Source organism: Cervus canadensis, chromosome 4, assembly GCF_019320065.1.
Source record: "Cervus canadensis isolate Bull #8, Minnesota chromosome 4, ASM1932006v1, whole genome shotgun sequence".
Taxonomy (NCBI): domain Eukaryota; kingdom Metazoa; phylum Chordata; class Mammalia; order Artiodactyla; family Cervidae; genus Cervus; species Cervus canadensis.
The window spans coordinates 80,975,624-80,988,679 of record NC_057389.1 but is presented as its reverse complement, the minus strand read 5'-3'; the positions used below and the strand labels follow the sequence as shown (position 1 = coordinate 80,988,679).

The 13,056-nt window shown below is 37.9% G+C and overlaps 1 protein-coding gene and 1 long non-coding RNA gene across 4 annotated transcripts in view; one reads left to right on the top strand and one right to left on the bottom strand.

The window, feature by feature from the left end:
• Window positions 1-12,482, top strand: part of LOC122440115 — a 39,995-nt gene extending 27,513 nt beyond the window's left edge. For both annotated transcript variants that reach the window (XR_006269050.1, XR_006269051.1), the window contains exons 2-4: window positions 2,952-3,082; window positions 9,283-9,433; window positions 12,347-12,482. This is a non-coding gene — a long non-coding RNA (uncharacterized LOC122440115). The remainder of the gene's footprint in view (window positions 1-2,951; window positions 3,083-9,282; window positions 9,434-12,346) is intronic.
• Window positions 1-13,056, bottom strand: part of PRRC1 (proline rich coiled-coil 1) — a 40,408-nt gene that overhangs the window by 8,871 nt on the left and 18,481 nt on the right. For both annotated transcript variants that reach the window (XM_043465954.1, XM_043465955.1), the window contains exons 7-8: window positions 5,328-5,431; window positions 246-348 (exon numbers count right to left, since the gene is read on the bottom strand). In XM_043465954.1, coding sequence (XP_043321889.1) covers window positions 246-348; window positions 5,328-5,431 — 207 coding nt within the window. The remainder of the gene's footprint in view (window positions 1-245; window positions 349-5,327; window positions 5,432-13,056) is intronic.

Sequence of the window (13,056 nt, the reverse complement as noted above, 5' to 3'; positions counted from 1 at the left end):
AATCATAAACAAGCAAAACAATGAAGAAAAGAGCAATTAACCACATAATAGATTTACCTTTTCAAAGACCGCTGGAAAATAAAAGTAGGGAGGTACTGAAACAACGTGGAAGGAACAGAAAATTGAAAAAAAGATTAAAAGGAAAAAGAGTGAAGTAAAATCAAGATGTACCATATTTTCAATAAAAATTTTGAGAACAATATTTCAAGCTTTTCTGGAGCGTAATGAAGAAGCATAAAACCAACCTGTTGCACAAACTCTAAGGGCACTGGTGTGGCTTGTGTAAACGCTTCCAGATGAATGCCGTGCACAGGGTCTTCAACTATGAGACAGCCGATGTCAAACCATCTGCAACAGAACATGAGTTTCAAGTTATGGATGTGCTAAGGAAGTTCTACGAATTGATAACGTACTGTCCTTCGGTTAAAACACTAGCAGACTAATGAAAAGATAAACCATAAAAACAACATATAAAATTGCCCTGTTGACTTAATTCCAAGAGGAGAGGGGAAAATGGGGAAGAACAAAAATAACCGAGAATCACGCAATTCCTTTTCTTGCTAAGATCTGGGGAGAAGAATGGCAATTAGAAGTGCTCATATATGCAACAGATAAATTTATTCATCTGAAAATGCAAATAGCTTATCATAATTAAAAACATCATTTGCTAACATATGGGAAATTTTATACTACCAACTCTATGATTAGTATACAGCCAAGTTACAAAGTTGGCTGACTTAAAAAATAAGCTCATTCAGGAAATAAATTCTCTCCTCACTCCTGATAAATCTTTCTAATCACAATTTCTGAATTGTTCACAATGAATCAGACTTTGAGGACAGCTTCATGAAATCAAGAAAACTTTCTTCCATTTTAAGATACACATTAAAAAGTGATAAATTTTAAAACTGACTTAGGTGAGGTTATCAGTACATCATCAGCATTTTAATTAACCAGAAGCAGGAAATCATGGTTTTAAATGAGAAAATACAGAGCAAGAAGATTTTAAAATATGCAGATTAAAGTGCTATGAAATACAATACAGATTAGGAAACTTTTTTTTTTTACACATATTCAAAGAAACAACAAAATAGTAAACAGAATAACAACTTTGCTTGACTGATAAAATGGCAGTTTATTATGTCTACAGTATTCATATCCTAAAACTTTGCTTCAAATTGAGAGCCTTAAATGATTTACCGTATATGAATCATTATTTTACTTGGGATATGAATGAATATTTTATTTTACACAATTGTGTATTGTGCAGACAGCAGAGAACTGCAGTGACTCAGCTCCCAGGCACGGCACGGCCTTCCTGAAAAGCAGCGCCCCTGAAGGTACCTCCCACAACGCCTGCGAGCACACACTAGAACCCCCCGTCTCCACACTACTCTCATGCTCCCATGTGTCAGCCTGAGTGTCCCATTCTCCTCCAACTCAAATCTGAAGTGCCACCACTGTCATGGTCACTGAGACCTCCTCAGCACCTCTCGCTGGTGCTGCTGGCCGAGTAACTTTGACTTCTCCCCACTTCGTCCTGTCCTTCTACCCACCTCCACTCTCCATGCCCAAGGACAGTCACCAAGGAACACTCTCCTCCTCCTCACCCTCTCCTTGTGCCTGGTGAAATACGGTAGACTTGGCCAAATCCTATCAGGAAAGTCACCTGGACTTAAGAAGAATGGTAGTTCTAAGACTTTGGATTTTATGTAGCAGAAGAAAATCGAAATAGAACCTGAGGAGCTGATATAGGTATGCCAGTTTGTATTTTACCAAAGGACTATCCACTATCACCGGTTACTTTCCAAAAGGACATTTTAATCCATCTCACACATAACCCAATATTTTTAAACTTGATAGGTTAATTTCAGAATAAGGACAGTTCATGCTTACATAGGTATTTTTTCATTTTGGTACACACAATGCTAATTTTCCTCATGGAGTGTGAACTGATGCAAAGGTCATCACAGACAGCTAGGTCTTTACTGGCTCTGCTCTGTTAGGGGCCAAACAACATTGGTCTTTTCTTGCCTTAGTTATAAGCATGCATTTCTCTATCTTCTGTGCCTTTATTTCCTATGGGTACATCACAGAGATCAGTAGCCAAAGCAAACTATGAAGTGTTCTGGGTTGTGGGTTTGCTGTTTGCTCTCAGGTTCTTCCTTTATAAAGGTGCCCTTTAAGACCTTCAGCTGATGCTGAGCACTACCCAGTCTGGACTCAGGTCAGTCGTGACTGCAGCGCACCCAACCACCCCTTTCACACACCTCACTACTGTTTACTGCAGCAAACAGTGAACCGTCTCAGGATTACCTGAAGACTCTCCAGTTTCTTATAAACAATACCTGACTTTAAAAGACTGTGAGCTGAGGCATCAACAAAGACAGCACCTTATCATTACACCAAAAGGAGGCTAAATGAGGCCCATACACTGGATTCAGCAGACAAGGATCTTTAATGAGTCATACTAAAGAAAGCAGAGGTAAACGTAGTCACAATAGGAGAAAAGATATAGATATCCAATAGGTAAATTGAATCTGTTAAAAAAAAAAAAAACAGTGTATGGGCTCCACAGCAGCAGACAGGTAAACAGGAGATACTCAAACTAAAGAATAGAGAGGAAGACTAGAGTGAGCAAGTAGAGGGAAGTGGGGGCTGACCACATGAGAAATGGAGGGTACAGTCAGAAGGTGAACAATGTGTCATTGGAGTCCTAGCAAGAGAAAATGGGCCAGAAGCCAATTCTGAAGGTAAAATGGCTAAGAACTTTCCAAAACACACAAAAGACATAAATCTAGTGAAAGATGGAAAGAATCAAGCTTGGTGAATCCACAGAAGCTTAATACATAAGCAAACACATGCACACCTATACATATCATGGTAAAACTGCAAAAACATACTGACAAAAAAGATCCTAAATGCAGCAAAACAACACATTTTCTTCACAGAAACAACAAGCTGGATAGCTGACGTAACAGAAATGATGGAAGCCAGAAAACAGTACAATGGCATCTTTAAAGTATTATATAAGAAGAGATCTGCCAACCTTGTCCAGAGAAAATACCCTACGAAAATAAAGGTATGTAAAGGCGTTTTCGGACAAAAGCTAAGAGAACTCATGGCAAAAGTCTAATGGAGTACAAAGAATGTTTTAGGCAGAGTGAGAATGATCCCAGACCTAAAACCAAAGATGAAGGAAGGTCTTCAAAGAATAAATGTAAGTGAACAGAATGCACAGAATACTAACATTATCTTGAGTTTAAAATATATGCACAATTAAGATAACTTACAATACTGCACAAGATGTAGGGGGTAAATCATATTAGCAACAGTCATAATTTGTACTATAATGTAATACATGGAAAAGGCATGATGGAATCTCTAAGGTAACCCCTTACATCAATATTGAAAGGTTAATAGAGGGGAAAAAAATGAAATAATAATGACCAGTGGATTGTTGCTTGGTGCTTATACAGAAAGTTCAAACTTCCCAACCGAGTATTCAAAGCTCTTCAGTCTGTCCCCAAACTACTCCTGACTTTCTATCCAACAATGTTCAGCCAAGCTGATATAATCTCTGACACCTAAATATATCTTAATCATCTTCACACTCTTCCTCCACATAGAATGTCCTACCTATTCTTTTTCACTTATCCAAATTTTAACTACTCTTCAAACTTCAGCTCAAGAACCAATCATTCATGACTCTTATCTGACACTATTCCACATCAAATTTCCAGTGAAAATGTATGTAACATTTCCTGTAAGTAAAAATTTACACACTTACAGAGTCATTTAAAACTGTTTATCTTGTATATATTTTCTCTCCCACCTGGTCTATAATAATAAATCCTCAAAGTTGGAGTACATTTTTTGTATACTATAGCTACAAAGTACTAGGCACACTGTTACTCAATACTAAAACAAAAATTAAATGCAACAAAGTGAAAGTCAAAGTCACTCAGTCAGGCGACCCCATGGACTGTACAGTCCATGAATTCTCCAGGCCAAAATACAGGAGTGGGTAGCCTTTCCCTTCTCCAGGGGATCTTCCCAACCCAGGGATCAAACCCAGGTCTCCCACACTCCAGGCGGATTCTTTACCAGCTAAGCCACAGGGGAAGCCCAAAAGCAACAAAATCACACAGTAAATAGGAAGAGGGTAGGTCTCAACAGTTGTGAAGTTATTTCGAAATAAGGCAATTCTGCAAATTAAAAAAATTCTCCAATAAAAAATCCACCTATTAAAAGTTTAATGCCCTCAAAAACAATGACAAATCATGTTGTTAGAGGTTTTTTCCCAGCCTACATAGATAAGAGGTAGTGCTCAACAGAACTCAAACCTGGTGACTGCCTCCAGGCCATCTTGCCAGACCTCCCATTACTCTGAACAGCTATGCAAGATGTTTGTGTTTGTTACGGAAGTCAGCATCCAAGTCAAAGCTACACCATTGTATCTTATTTAATTGATAATTATTAACACAGTCTTAGAATGCAGGCAACACAATGTGAATTTTATAATAAAAAAGGAGAAAACAAGAGTAGAAATGTGAGCTAAGCTACACAGGTCAGGTAACTAATGAGATGATATAGCTAGACCATAACATATTTTCTGTCTGGTTCTAAAATAAGATACATTTTTCACTAGACATTAAGTGTGAGCAATTCTATTTTTGCTCCTAAGAGAAATGTAATAAGCCACTCACTGAACCCATTATACACCAACAAACTGGACAGCCCAGAAGAAATGCATAAATTCCTAAAACAACACACAACCTACTAAGACTGAAACATGGCAGCATTATTTCCAACAACCAAGGCATGGAAGCAACCTAAGTGTTTGTCCATGATAAACAAAATGTGATTTATATATACACATTCAAACACACATATATATACATGTAGTGTGGTATATACATTTATATGCATGTGCTTATAAAAGTTATCTTATTCCATTAAAAAGTAAGGAAAACCTTGCCATTTGCAATAATATGGATGGAATTAAGGTAATTAAAGTAAGTCAGAGAAAGAAAAATACCGTATGCGCTCCCTTACCTGTGGGGGTGGGGGAAGTGAACTCACAGAAACAAAGGACAGACTGGTGGATGGAGAGGCAGGAGTGGGACACAGGGTAAAATGGATAAAGGGGATTAAAAGGTACAAACTTCTCGTTATAAAATAAGTCATGAGGATGTAATGTACAGCATGGGATTAATAATGAATTTTGCATATTTGAAAGTTGCTAAGAGAAAAGATGAAAAGATCTTGTCATGAAAGTTCTCTTTATAAGAAAAAAACAATTTTTTTAAAAAAAAGCCTCTTACTTGTCAGGAAGCAATTCTGCAATGAAGTTTTCTACTGACACAGCAGTCTGTTTCTCATGAATCACTCCAGTTCGACGCAAGCTATCTATCCGTTCCTGGGCACCCTGAATAGAAACAGTGTATATTAGAAACCATTTCAGGTTAATCAGTGTTAAATATGCTAATTGATGATTATATTAGTAACATGTGTATACATTTATACCCAAATACATATATAGTCATTATAAACATGAACACACAGAACAACAGGGAGTAAACAGTGAAGAAGCACGCTCACGCCCCCTTAATACTGACAGTCTGCAACATACCCTCCAAGTTACTCCTATACGATGATTATTTTGGTTGCTACTGTGAAATGGATAACTTTATATTCCATGTTCTAACTGGTTATTACTAATATAAGAAAACTACGTGCTTTTTAACGTTTATCTGGCAAGAGGTCATCTTAAATGTTTCAATCCTAGTAGTTCTTCGCTTGATTCTCTCAAATTTTTCTAGGCAAGCCATCTTATCAATAGTAAATATGTTGTTTCTCTTCTGAGTCCTTTTATATATATGGCCATGGATGGAAGAGTGTGGCGGGCTATACAGTTCATGGGGTTGCAAAGAGTTGGACATGACTGAGCGACTTCACTTTTAAAATATGCACCAAAATCACAGTTTTTTTAACAGCAGTGTATTCATTACACCAAAGCTTATTCAAGAAAATAATTGCCATTTATGAAATAAAACTGAGGGGTTGAGAATACTATACAGATAACTCAAAAATCATGAATTAAAGAATTAAATATATATCTATAGTAGGAAACTAAAACCTGGATTAACGAGGACAAGGCTGCCATTTAGTACTTTCATTTTAATCACTTCATAAAAGTACTCATGAATGATGTTATCAGAATGAGTACAAGAAGCTAAATAAAACATTTCTAAGTAAAACTAGTTATGGATAATACACCTATTTTTATCATGAACAGCAGCACTAAGCAGTGAATGAGATTATGAGGTCAATTCTTCTTCAAAAACAAAAATTAAGAAAGCCAGGGCACTTTTAGAAACAATAGAATTTATTTCAGAGACAAGTAAAAAAAAAAAAAAAAAGAAGTGACAACTGTGTGAGAACATGTAAACCAACTTGTCATTAGTTGCTAAACATGAAGATGAAAGAAGATGTGATTTAAACTACAAGGGAATCAAGCTCTATTTCTGCTTACTCTTGTATCTCGGCTACCTAGAATAGCATCTAATGTAACAGGTACTCAGTTAAGAACTTACAACATGAAAAAGTGAACAAGAGGAACTAAAGGCCTACAGAGCTAACGTTAGGAATCTAAATATGCAAATATGGCATCACCAAATTGAATGAGGAGATCACTACTGAATTTGGAAGAAAATACAGCAGCTAAGATGAACTTAATTCTTTGTATGGGATAAAGTAAATCTGCCTAATTCACTCCTCCCAAAAGGTAATTATGGCTAATTTTTATTATAAAAATGTTTAAATAAATGTTAATTCAGTAAAAACTATTGATTAGTGGGCTGTTTAGGGATTCATCCGCAACTTTTTAAAGATGGTATCTCAACTATGTACCATAAAAAAATAGTCCTAGATTTCATGCTCCCAGGAAACAGAAACTAAGTTGGTTCATTTTTTACTACCCTATAGCACAGGCTTTTATTCTGCCTCAGGTTCACAAAATTTTACCTGAAATTAATTAGCACCTATGAAAGATAGGATGGTGAGTTGGGAAGACAAGTTTACTTCTTGTTTTTATTCATGGAATCCAGAAAGTGTAGAGTGGGTAAATCAGCCTCTCTCCTCCTCTGACCAGAGCATTAACTTAAATGCACGTCTTTTAGAGTCACAAGTAGAGACACTTTAATATTAGTCCCATGTTTTGAGAAGGGAATTTTAACTTTATATTTCAGCAGTGAAGGGGGAATAAAAAACTAGGCAATTTAAAGGCCTGGATAATTTGAAGTGATTATCTCAGAACTGAAATAAGATGCAGAAAGGCCTCTAGAGCTTACACTGTGCTCTGAGAGCTTAAAATAAGCAACTTGGTCCAAATAACCAAAATTCCACACTTCTTCATAATTTCTAATGGATGGTAACTACATGTCTGTTGAATATAACCTATAAGACAGTGGTCATAAGTATACCTAGTTTTTCAGTAAAATTAATATTTAGCATTAGAGAAGTCTTGGGAGCTTCCTAACTTTAATTATGGCTGATTGATTTCCTACATCAAAAAAGCAAGAGAGTTCCAGAAAAACATCTACTTCTGCTTTATTGATTATGCCACAGCCTTGGACTGTGTGGACCACCACAAACTGTGGAAAATTCTTCAAGAGATGGGAATACCAGACCACCTGATCTACCTCCTGAGAAATCTGTATGCAGGTCAAGAAGCAACAGTTAGAACTGGACATGGAACAAGAGACTGGTTCCAAGGAAAGGAACATCGGGAAAGGAATACGTCAAGGCTGTATATTGTCACCCTGTTTATCTAGCTTATATGCAGAGTACATCATGAGAAATGCTGGGCTGGATGAAGCACAAGCTGGAATCAAGATTGCCGGGAGAAATATCAATAACCTCAGATACGCAGATGACACCACACTTATGGCAGAAAGCAAAGAAGAACTAAAGGGTCTCTTAATCAAAGTGAAGGAGGAGAGTGAAAAAGTTGGCTTAAAACTCAGCATTCAGAAAACTAAGATCATGGCACCTGGCCCCATCATTTCATGGTAAATAGATGGGGAAACAATAGAAATAGTGACAGACTTTTATTTTTTGGGGCTCCAAAATCAATGCAGATGGTGACTCCAGCCATGAAATTAAAACACGCTTGCTCCTTGGAAGAAAAGTTATGACCTACCTAGACAGAGTATTAAAAAGCAGAGATATTACTTTGCCGACAAAGGTTCATCTAGTCAAAGCTATGGTTTATCTAGTAATCATGTATGGATGTGAGAGTTGGACTATAAAAAGCTGAGCACCGAAGAATTGATGTTTTTGAACCATGGTATTGGAGAAGACTCTTGAGAGAGTCCCTTGGACAGCAAGGAGATCCAACCAGACCATCCTAAAGGAAATCAGTCCTGAATATTCATTGGAAGGACTGATGCTGAAGCTGAAACTCCAATACTTTGGCCACCTAATGCAAAGAACTGACTCATTTTCAAAAGACCCTGATGCTGGCAAAGATTGAAGGTGGGAGGAGAAGGGGATGACAGAGGATGAGATGGTTGGATGGCATCACTGACTCAATGGACATAAGTTTGAACAGGCTCTGGGAGGTGGTGATGGACAGGCAGGCCTGGTATGATGCAGTCCAGGGGGTCACAAAGGGTCAGACATGACTGAGCAACTGAATTGAACTGAAACAAATTCATATGTGTAAAGGAAAACTTAGGTTTAGTTCAAAAAAGCCATTCACTTCAAATAAAGCAGATGGAGAGAAAAAAATCTGGTTTGAAATTTTAATACTCTGCTTTATTTTTTTCTCATTAGCTCCCTCTAGTGTACCCAAAATAAACAACTGATAAAATTAAAAATCAGTTTGATATTTATATCAGTTTCAATGAATTTTAAGCTTGTATTAAAGACTGTGGAAAAGGAAACCATGTCTAAATTTGAAGGGCAAAAACCAATCTAAAACAAATCTGTCAAGTAATAAAATCACAACATGAACTGTTAATGTTCATAAAACAAGGTTTTTACAGAAAAAAAATCTCCATCAGCCTTTCAAGTTCAGTACCTACTTACCTGAAGTATCTTTGATGTAATGATATTTAGCATAATAAAATATTGAAGACTCAAGCTTTAAAAACCATGAAATTCTGAGTTATATTTCAAAAATCATGTCATGATCTATCATTAGACAGTATTAACAACCTATCAGCTGACAACTTTATCTGGTCCTTTTTGTTTTTTGTTTGTTTGTTTTTCCAGAACAATCAGAAACCAGATGACTTGCCAGAAGACTTTACTGAGTCACTGTGTCATTTGAGTCCATAACATCCAAAATGTTATTTGGAGTTGTCCCTCTGGATGACACTCAGGAGGATTTCATGTTCTGAGGCAATCAATCTGGGGACATGAGGTGTGTCTTTATTTTCTACTGGAAGAGGGCAGAGCTTATAAAGAGGAGATGAGAAAGGAGACTCCATTACAAGTATGTATTCAGTCAGAACATTTTAGGAAAGAATGCATGTGGAAACTGAGGAAGGAGAAGCAGAGTTGCTAAAAACTATCTGGGTCTACCCCGGCCTTGCACAGTCTCTGTGTATCACCAGAAGTGCACAGAGACAAGTGTGAAGACCGTGCAGTGTCTGATGGTAAAGGTACTATCACAGATAAGACAGTATCACAGTATGACACAGCAGCCAGAGTTCTCGTAAGGAAAATACCTGTTCCGGTCAAGTTTGTTTACCCAAACTTCGAAACAGCTCCCAGAGTGAAAATGTCTTTTGCATTAGACTGTTTAGTTGAGAAAACTATTTTTAAAGGTTTACCCTAGCACTTTGAACTGTACTGCCTGTGGTTTGATACCAAATTACCTCAATAAGCCTGCTAGATAATCATTTAAAAAAAAAAAAAAAAAACAAGGCACTATTCTAAGAGTTCACATCTGTAAACAAAATAAAGATCTATGCTCCTGTAAAACTTAAAATTCTAGTGGGGGAAAAAAGCATTAAAAATAAAAATAATGTAAGTTATATAGCAGATGAGAAAACACTGAATGCTGTAGGAGGAAAAAAAAGGGTTCAAGGGATCGGGCATGCAGCCTGCAGCACTGAAGCAGGCAGTCAGATAAGGCCTCGCGGCACGGGGAAGACTTGAGGACTTGAAGGTTAGGGAGTCAACCAGTAGGCATGTGAGGCAAGTGTCTCCCCGAGAGCTAGGGAAAGGGCTGTGAGAGAGCAGCCTGTTAGATAAGGATGAAGCCCTGCAAGGAGGTCAATACGGCTGGCATGGACTGAGCAAGGGGCAAGACTGCAGAAGACGAAGCCAGAGGAAAAACGGAGGTGTTGCCACTGTGGAGAACAGTATGGAGGTTTCCTAAAGAACCACAAACAGAATTACCATATGATTCAGCAACCCCACTCCTGGGCATGTATCTGGAAAAGATACATACACCCCAATGTTCATCAATAGGTGAGTGGATAAATAAGATGTGGCATTGCCATTTGCAGCAAAATGATGGACCTAAAAGATTATCATACTAAGTGAAGTAAATCAGAGAAAGACAAACATGATATTGCTTATGTGAAATTAAAAAAAAAAGTACAAATGAACTTATTTACAGAACAGAAACAGATTCACAGACATAGAAAACAAATTTACGGTTACCAAAGAAGAAAGGGGATGCGGAATAAGTTAGGAGGTTGGGATTAGGCTTCTATGGTGGCTCAGGTGGTAAAGCATCTGTCTGCAATGCAGGAGACCCAGGTTCAATCCCTGAGTTGGGAAGATCCCCTGGAGAAGGAAATGGCAGCCCACTCCAGTACTCTTGCTTGGAAAATCCTATGGACTGAGGAGCCTGGTAGGCTACTGTCCATGGGGTCCCAAAGAGTCAACACAACTTAGCAACTTCACTTTCACTTTCATTTTGGGATTAGCAGATACACACTACTATATTTACAAAACAAATAATAACAACCTACTGTATATAGCACAGGGAACTATACTAAATATATTCTAGTAACCTATAATGGAAAAGAATCTAAAAAAAGAATACACGCACACATACACACACATATATATGGTATAACTGAATTATTTTGCTATACACCTGAACATTGAAAATCAACTATACTTCAATCAAAAAAAAAAAAAAAATAGGCAAGTTCAGCCAGGTCATGTGGTGCTGTGGAAACCATGGTGAGGAATTTGGATTTTTACACTAAGGGAAACATAAAGTTCTGAAAAGAACAGTGACATGGGTTGACCTAGTGTGCTGAAAGAATTATCCTGGCTCCTCTGTTGAAGATAACCTACAGGGCTACAAGGGTAGAAACGGATGACCTGTTAGAACGTGAATGCAAGATTTCAGCAAGACCTTGTGATGGCTTCACCCAGGGTGGAGGCAATGAAGACAGTGACGAGCAGTCAGATGCTGGATGTATTTTGAAGGTATAGTGAACAAGATTTCCTGATGAAATGGACATGGGTAATGAGAGAAATCAAGGATGACTCCAGGTTTCTCACCTGAGAAAATGGAAGAACACAGATTTCATCAATTGAGATGAAGAAACCTTGAGGAAACAGATCAGGAGAAAAGTAGTTGAGGACTAGACGTACTGAGACATTCAAGTGAAGGTGTCAAAAAGGCAACTTTTATATAAACCGAGTTTACATGAGAGGTCTATGCTGGAGATATAAACTCAAATCTGTCAGCACACAGCGGCTATTCAAAGCCATGGGAGTGGATGAGATCATCACGAGGCTGGGGAGAAAAGAAAGAGCCAACAAAGAAAGCAGAAAGGAATGAGAGGCAGGGAAGAGACCAAGTGTGGCATCCGTGAGCATCAAAGACATTGCAGAGGAGTCTCAAAGCCCAGGCTCGCACAAAGGAGACGGAACTACACTGGGGACCGAGAGAGCACACCCTCAGTGGAGTGGTGGGGGGTGACACCCTGACTGAGGTGAGTGTTAAGAGAATATGAAGAAAAGAACTAGAGATAAAAGTGGTGGCAACTCCGGAAGTTTTGCTGCAAAATGAAGCGAAAAGCTAAGGTAGGAGGTGATGGGGAAAGAGGGGTAAAAAAACTAAGGTTTTCTTTGGTTGATTTTTTCCTTTTAAGGTGGAAGCAGTGTTTGTATGCTGATGAACCGTTCATTTGTTCTTGCATGTCTGTATACATGGTGATGATAAAATGTGTATGAGAGGGAGGGCACAACTCTTGGAACTTTAGCACCTAGAAGGCTAGAGGGGACTATGTCTAGTACAGTAATAGGACTGGTTTGGATAATTGACAGTGCTTTTTTGTTTGTTTGTTTTTAATGATTATAGGTCAGAAGACTAGATGAGATTCAAGTGGAGGTGTGAGTATGCAAGTGTATGAAATCTGTCTTCAAAATAAGCCATTCTATCATCTGCCACTACTATGTAAGGATGATAGAGACCTACAGATGCAATCACAAGGTCGTCTTCCTTCACTATCACCAACTACAGCAGTGTCTTCCTTTTGGTAAGTGCACTATAAAATTTAATAGGTTTCTACATGCTGGTAAGACCCTGACAAACTCTGGTTATACACAGGCATTGTGTCTATAACTTGCCAGGTAGTTGGGTCTCTAAGGTAAGTTAGTTAAATGGACAAGGAAAGGGAAGACTCAAAGTGAGCAAGCTAAGAAAGCTTTTTCGGTGAGTGGCTGAGTTCCCTCACCAAGTACAGAGAAAAGGGGGACCCGTCAGGTAAATTTAAAACCTGTTTACTATTCTGGAAATTTCTAAATACATAAGAATCCCATAAACCATAAGAAATAAAGTAAATTATTACTAATAGTGATAGTAATAAAAAGCTTATGGGATGCAAGGGATAACGGCAGCAATGGATTTAAATATTAATACCGGGTTAAGAAGATCTCTTTCAGGACCAACATCTCCCTTTTTGTGTTCCTGGCATGTGGTTCATCCCTGCTCCCAATAATCAAAATTCCACTGTATCGTCATTAACACTAGAGAGTTGTCCAATTAAAAACCAAATCAGTATTTCAGTA